This window comes from Cydia pomonella, chromosome 24 (genome assembly GCF_033807575.1).
Source record: "Cydia pomonella isolate Wapato2018A chromosome 24, ilCydPomo1, whole genome shotgun sequence".
Lineage (NCBI taxonomy): Eukaryota > Metazoa > Arthropoda > Insecta > Lepidoptera > Tortricidae > Cydia > Cydia pomonella.
In genome coordinates, this window is record NC_084726.1 from 11,851,044 (window position 1) to 11,859,170 (window position 8,127).

The following is an 8,127-nucleotide window of genomic DNA, read 5'->3' on the forward strand; positions in this document are numbered from 1 at the left end:
TATTAAGGAAATGTTTCCTCAAATAAAAATCCGTGAACAAGATCGTGACGCACTACGTTTTTTATGGCGCGACGTTCAGTCAAGGGAAACAATGCCTCTAAAAGAATATCGGATGACAGCTGTCATTTTTGGAGCATCGTCCAGCCCTTTCATTGCGTTGTACATTAAACATAAAAACGCTATGTCACACCAAGATTCGTATCCAGCGGCAGCCAACGCAAGTATCCATAGTTCCTATATGGACGATTTCTTGGATAGTCTGGACGATGTTGACGAAGCTGCGCAGATGGCATCCGATGTTGTGACTATTCATCGTAACGCATGTTTCGAAATGTGTGGCTGGAATTCTAACGATCAGGGAGCATTGCGTCTTATACCGACTGAACTGCGCGCCGTCCAGCCTAGTGAGATGTCACTTGGCAGTGAATCAAGTAGCGTCAGAGCCTTAGGTGTTTCATGGGATCTTATTTCGGACACTGTCGGATTTAGGACTGGTTTAGAAGGTCTCATACTACAGGGCAGTTTTAATAAACGCAAAGTGTTGTCCCACCTCATGAAAGTATACGACCCACTAGGTTTGTTGGGCCCAATAGTGGTCAAAGGGCGTATACTGCTTCAGGAGGCGTGGAGATCCAATATTGACTGGGACACACCATTTCCACCATCACAGATTTTAAAGTGGAACGAGTGGTTTAAGGAACTGTCTGACGTATCTACAATTAGGATTCCACGATGGTACGCCAAGCTCAATGGAGAACCTCTACACAGGGAGCTACACATTTTCGCGGACGCAAGCGAGTTGGCCTTTGCCACCGTCGCTTATTGGCGCTTATTGTATGCAGATGGTACAGTCAAGCTCGCACTCATCACCAGTAAGACGAGAGTCTCACCTTTGAAGCCCATTTCAATTCCTCGTCTAGAATTGCAGGGCGCTTTGATAGCTTCTCGCCTTGCTGTCACTATTAAAGAGTTTCATAAGAAAAAACCTTTACGAACTTTCCTGTGGACAGATTCAAGAACTGTCCTCGGTTGGCTCAGAAGTGACGCACGAACGTACAAACCCTTTGTGGCCCATCGCGTAGGAGAAATTACAGAAAATACGCGCGTGCAAGATTGGAAATGGGTCCCAACTGATTTGAACGTTGCGGACGATGCCACTAGGATTAAGCCGCTTCATCTTAATCCTAACCACCGATGGTTTACAGGTCCCTCGTTCCTTCTCGATCCACCGGAGAATTGGCCTGTTGAACCAGCTGGTCAGCCTATAGTCCAGGAAGAGCGGAAGCAGACTTCTGGACTTGTGGTTGGTCATCTGACAATTACCGCGGATTTCAGTCGTTTTAGTGACTGGCTACGATTACTTCGTGCTACTGCTCGCGTTTTGCAAGCTGCGTCTAAATTTCGCTCGGCTTTAGATCGCGTAGGTCGCATTGCTCCTAGCACCGATGTTAGGCTTCGTCAACGTACGAATAGACCTACGTCCACCACTCTAATCCCCCTGACAGCGGAACTTATGGAAGCCGCAGAAAGGCACGTCCTGAAGAAAGTACAGTCTGAATCATTTAGTGACGAAATCCCAATAATAGAACGTGGAGAATTGATACCAAAGAGTAGTCGCCTGGCGAAGCTTTCTCCCAGAATGGGGCCAGACAACTTGTTGCACCTAGCTGGCAGAATCGTTGCCGTACAAGACGTCGGTTCCGAGATCAAGTTTCCAATCATTCTAGATGGACGACACCCAGTAGTGCGCTTATTGGTCAATTTCTACCATCGCAAGGCTGGACATGCAAACAATGAAATGGTGGTCAATGAGGTTCGACAAAAATATTGGCTTCTTCATCTGCGCAGTACTGTTCGAAGCGTCACCAGCAAATGTTTGTTCTGTCGCATCAAAAGAGCAAAGCCAATGAATCCGATGACCGGTAACCTTCCTCCTCAGCGGCTTGCCCACCACCGCCGCCCATTCACGTACACTGGCTTGGATTATTTCGGCCCGATAAATACCAAGATCGGCCGAAGACAAGAGAAACGTTATGTGGCCCTGTACACCTGCATGACATCCAGAGCCGTTCACCTGGAGCTTGTACATTCCCTTTCTGCTGACTCCGCAATAATGAGCCTGCGACGGTTTATTGCTAGAAGAGGCGCTCCCAATACTGTATATTCTGACAACGGTACATGTTTTGTTGGTGCAGACCGAATTCTACGCGAATTTTATCAGAACGAGGTCTACGATTTTGCTGCCAATAGAGGAATAAAGTGGAGCTTTATCCCTGCCGCTGCTCCTTTTTTCGGCGGATGCTGGGAGAGACTTATTCGCACCGTCAAAGTCGCGCTGAATGGCACATTACGAGAAAGAGAACCTAATCCCGAAGTCCTAGTAACTCTCCTTCTAGAAGCTGAGGCAATTGTAAATTCTCGACCTCTGACCCATGTCCCTATTGGCCCTGAAGACCAGGAAACCCTAACGCCCTTCCACTTTCTAATTGGCTCATCTTCTAACCAGGTTCTGCCTGCAACCCTTGACGACCGAGACCTTTTAAGACGTGCTGACTGGAGGAAGGCGTTGAGATTGGCCGACCACTTTTGGAACCGATGGGTAAAAGAAATTCTGCCAACCATGCAACCTCGCCAGATAGCGGAGAACAGAGAGCACGACTTGACTCTTGGCGACTTAGTCATCATTGTAGACCAGAACCTACCCCGAGGAACCTGGCCACGCGGCCGCGTCGTTGCTACATTCCCTGGCAGAGACGGAGTGGTCAGGGTGGTGGACGTAGCCACATCAGGTGGAATTCTTCGTCGACCTTCTAAAAAATTGGTCAGATTAGAGGCATAAAGTCTCAGTTTATATCTAGTCTGGCTAGTTTTGTGTGCTTTCGCACACAAGGGGGTGGGATGTTAAGGGTGTATATGTAAATAGGTTTTGATACGTTTACACTATTATCTATGTCTAGTCTTAAGTTCTTTTTTAATTCCATATTTAAATTCTAATGTTATTTTGACTGTTTATATTTTTGTACGTCAGTTCGCAAAATAAATCCATCGAAACTAGTCGACTGCCTGGTTTATTGATTATTTTCCACTTTAGCTATCGAAATTCCCTCTTCTTTATCGTGTATTTTTAAACAGAAAATTTATAGTGAAGTTTAAAAGTGGAAGAAATTTAGTTTTTTTTTTATATATTCAAACTGACTTAAATTTTTTATCGGAATTTCAAACAATTTATTCATTTACTAGTGCGATAATTAGCACGATTTAAAACACAATTGACACGAATTGCGAATTACCTATTGGCACATGTATCGTACAACGTTTTACAGTACATATATATGGCTCTTTAAATTTTCGACATAGTTTTGTAAAGTGCTATTTATCGCACTAGTGCGGTAAAGTAGCACCATATGTACTGTAAATAACTATTAACAACTGATACATGCTCAGTTTTTTATAACTTCAGTATAATGGCTTTGAATAATTAAAATTTTTTTAGGGTTTAAAATTAATTTTATATATTAATGCAAAACAAAAACAAAAACTCATAAGAAAAAAGAAAACAATATTATTGATCAAAGTTAATAATAATGTCACTTTGACTGGGATCTTCTTTTTCTTTCCATCCTGTTACCCCTTGGTGGGCTTGCACTATTTTCTTCCACGGACTCCTGACCAGGGCAGCTTGGGTAACCTCACAACCCATCCCCAATACACCCAACGCTTGCTCCACGGAGCGCCAAGTAAGTTTAGGGCGACCATGTTTCCCTTTGCCGGGCATCTTCCAGGTCAGGGCTTCTTTGGATAGGTCGATCAGGCTTCCTGAGGATATGCCCAATCCAATGCCATTTGCGCGTTAGGATCTCCTTGTCTCTATGTGTGAGTGTAGGTTTGATTAGGATAATAATGAATAATTTAAGCCTAAGGAGAGGTTTGCCTCCCTGTGTGTGTTCTAGCGCTTGTACAATGGGCTGTGCTCTGAAGAACTGTTTGACATGATGCCAACGGCCACTTTCTATCACCGCACCGCTCGCCGTCGGCAGGGTGTTCATCCTCATACCCTAGAGCCTAAATGGTCGCGCACTGTGCGGTTTAAGAGAAATTTCCTCCCGCGGACGCTCCGGCTGTCGAATGAGGTCCCTGCCGAGATTTTCCCGAGGGTATACAGTATGGGGTTCTTCAAAAAAGGAGTGTACAGGTTTGTAAAGGGTCGGCAACGTGAATATAACACCTCTGGAGTTCCAGGCGTTCATAGGCTACGGTGACTGCTTATCATCAGGCGGGCCGTATGCTTGTTTGCCACCGACGTGGTATTAAAAAAAATGAATACAACACGTGCCGTGTTAGCAAACAGCCTGTATACAGTCATCGTCGCGTTATCTGAACCCCCGGTCACAGTGGCTGCTCTCTGTGGGACCGTCCCACGATAGAAACCGAACCTTAATAACTTTACTATATCTATATGGATCATTTTATTAGGCCATTGATAATAAGCATTAACACTATGGAATTGGTTCGAAAAAGAGTTGTTTTTGACAATTTTTTGAAATGAAAAACTTCTTTAGTGGCGCTGTGCACTTTTTGTTATGGGGAAAATTTTTTAAACTCGCGACAGGTCACGTGACCGACAGATTCGACGGATTGAAAATTCGTAAGACGGACACGTGACCTGATCGAAAAACTGTTACATTTAAATAATTGTAATAGTTCTGAAGTGTTAGATTTTTAATGTAATATAAATTGTCATGTTTGTGTACGATAGCGCAAATGAATATTGTATTTTACCACATAAATGATAGTACATTCATACTGATAATTAAAACAATTCTAGCAAAATTATTCCCTAACCATTCCAAAATATCAAAAATGCACAACGTTAATATTCAAGTTTTCACGAAGAACGACGAAGCATTTATGGCGGATTGCATTTGTATTTGCATGTTAGTATAAATTGATCAATAAAGTTTTTAGGATCTATGAGGCTAATTCTCACTTAAATTGACATCTAAATACAGTCAGACCAAGATAAGCTGGCGGCGATTTTGACAGCCCAGACTGTGCAAGTGTTATTTTAAACATCAAACTTGTATGAAATAATGATGTTTACTTAACACTTGAACAGCAGTGGTATCATGGTCGCATTTTTATCACCTGTCATGTCATGTGTCACTTTCGAACGTGACAAGCATGGTGACAAATGATAAAGAGGCAACCATCTTAGCCCCACTGGCTGGGTTATCAAAATCGCTGCAAAGTTAGCTTGGTCTGACTCTAATGTTATCGTCATTATCAGTGTGGTTAGTGAAGGGGATGGACTGAAAATCAGCGCTGCGCAGTCAATTTGTAATGAAATGCCTGACGCAGCGTATGCTGAACACAGATTGAATAAGACCCATATGTAGTAAGTTCAATAAGACTTGTGTTTTGTGTACTTAGACAACGTTAAAAATAATACATAATTACCTATTTACAAATAACTAAATACATGGAAAACACCCATGATTTAGGAACAAATATTCGTGCTCATCAAATCATACAAATAAATGCCCTACCAGGATTTGAACCCAGGACCATCGTGACAGGCATAGTCACTACCCACTAGGCCAGGCAGGTCTTTTTATTTATTTATACTACGTCGGTGGCAAGCAAGTAAGCAGTCTCAATACATCATGGACGCCTGCAACTCCATACGTGTTACCCTAACAAACTCGTTAAGCTCTTGCAATCTTACTCACCGGCAGGAACACAACACTATGAGTAGAGTCTAGTGTTATTTGGCTGCGGTTTTCTGTAAGGTGGATGTACTTCCCGATTTGGGCTTGCTTTAGATCTGGAATGACATCTGCTGTGCTGTGCCCTACCACACAACGCGAGATGACTTTCACCGTGCCCGTACCTCTCTTTTGGACGTAGTTTAAGGACATACCCGGGTCCCGGTCAGAGCTATTATTGTTTAACAGAAAAGTAATGAACAGTGAATACATTTCATACAAAACACACTGGAGGACATACATGTCGCTCTGTTACCGAATCAGCCATTGATTTCAATCTGTGAATCGCCTTACCCAGGCAACCAATGACACGACCAGGAAATGCATTCATCATTATAGACATTCCTAGGATGACCATTCGTGTAATTGTCTTAGCGGTCACCATACATTCTCGTTGTCGGTAGCTCGAGTGCTCGTGTGCGACCAATGTAACATGTAACCCTTTCGTACATATACACAGTGTTTTTATAAAATTCCTTTAACTTTGGGGTATGGGTAATAAGTACGATTAAGGAAATTAAATGGTTAGTTTTAATTTTTTTTTTAATAATTTGTTCATTCTTTTTATTTTTATAAAATGTAATTAAATGTTGCATATAGCGTTGTTGTAACACGGGCATTATATTTAAGTCAACCAAACAATTAAAAACTGTGTCATATCAAAGTCATTTCGAACACCGATCGTCCGAGATAGTACTTAAGTTTAGTAGCAAATGTAAACACTATTACTAAACACTAATCAATATGTAAACAGGCCCTAAGGCACGTGTATATGCTCGTAAGGGCCCTATAAGATAAAAATAAAGAATTGGTCATCTTCGAAATGGAGTTAATTAGAATACCGTTGTCTTTTAGAAAGTTACTTAATTTAAGCTCAGGAATGCACCCTTGAAATTAATGGAAATCAAATAAACACGGTGTTTAATTTAGTAGCCTATTACACTTTATAGGCTACTAATTTATTTTCTTTTACTTTATTAGGTACACTAAACAGATATATGCCTGTGTTACAACAACGCTATATGCAACATTTAATTACTTTTTATAAAAACATTTTTTTAATAAACCGCCTTTAGTTTCCTGAAGCGGTGGTGGCCGAGTGGATATGAGGTCCGACTTTCAATCCGGAGGTCGTGGGTTCAAATCCTGGCTCGTACCAATGAGTTTTTCGGAACTTATGTACGAAATATCATTTGATATTTACCACTAGCTTTTCGGTGAAGGAAAACATCGTGAGGAAACCTGCATACATCTGCGAAGAAATTCAAAGGTGTATGTGAAGTCCCCAATCCGCATTGGGCTAGCGTGGGGACTATAGCCCGAGCCCTCTCGCGCATGAGAGGAGGCCTGTGCCCAGCAGTGGGACGTATATAGGCTGAATTATTATTATATTAGTTTCCTGAAACGTACTTACCGATACCCTGAAGTTAACGGAATTCAATAATAACACGGTGTATACATATATCTTTGTCTAAGTACCCATAACAACACAAGCCTTCTTGAGCTTACTGTGGGACTTTAGCCAATTTGTGTAATAATGTCCTATAATATTTATTTATTTATGTAAGGCATTTTTTTTAATATTATTTGCGTGGGAGTTTTAATATTTTTTAAAGCATTAGTTATTTTTGGTTTGCCAGAGAGCTATGGAGCGCAGCATATTAGGTGTTAAACTAAGGGATCGCATCCGGAACACCACGCTGCGCTCTAAAACTCAGATTATAGATGTAGCTCGAAAAGCGGCCAAGGTAAAGTGGGACTGGGCTGGGCTCTGCCGCATCCCGAATGATTTGTGGGCCAAGATAACCACGGAGTGGGTGCCCCACTAGTCAAACCTGGGATCTAGCAGACCTCGCCTCGTCGGCGATGGCGGGATAACTTAGACTCCTTTTTGAGAGACTGGCCGGTCGTAGCTCAAAACCGGGATGAGTGGAAGAAGAGGGGGGAGGCTTTTGCCCAGCAGTGGGACACAATGTGCTCGTAATAATAATAATAATATCGCAACGCCGGGCCGTGCTCGTCGATATCACTATCCCCCATGACGAGAATCTAGTGAAAGCCGAGAAGGACAAATCCAGTAAGTACCTAGACTTGGCTCACGAGATAACCGCCATGTGGGATGTTGATTCGACGATCATTGTCCCGATAGTCGTTTCAGCGAACGGTCTCATAGCGAAGAGTCTCGACCAACACCTTGAGAGACTCTCGCTAGGTGGTTGGATCAAGGGTCAGATGCAGAAGGCGGTGATCTTGAGCACGGCGCGGATAGTCCGGCGATTCCTCTCTCTGCGGCCCTGACCACCGGCAGCTTGGGCCCTGCCCCGCTGCTGGCGGTACCATAGGTTAGGTTTTTTTATAATGT

General features: G+C 42.8%; 1 protein-coding gene across 1 annotated transcript; it reads left to right on the forward strand.

Annotated features, from left to right (window-relative positions):
- The first annotated feature begins 238 nt into the window (after positions 1-238).
- On the forward strand, positions 239-7,594 carry LOC133530886 (uncharacterized). The gene is made up of 2 exons (XM_061868943.1): positions 239-2,821; positions 7,406-7,594. Exons 1-2 carry the CDS (start codon positions 239-241, stop codon positions 7,592-7,594), a joined length of 2,772 nt encoding a protein of 923 aa, XP_061724927.1.
- Positions 7,595-8,127: the final 533 nt, after the last annotated feature.

Coding starts and splice junctions, on each gene's coding strand:
- LOC133530886 (XM_061868943.1), top strand. CDS start 239: ATGGACGATTTCTTGGATAGTCTGGACGATGTTGACGAAGCTGCGCAG. Junction 2,822..7,405: donor GTCGACCTTCTAAAAAATTG/GTCAGATTAGAG, acceptor TTGGTTTGCCAG/AGAGCTATGGAGCGCAGCAT.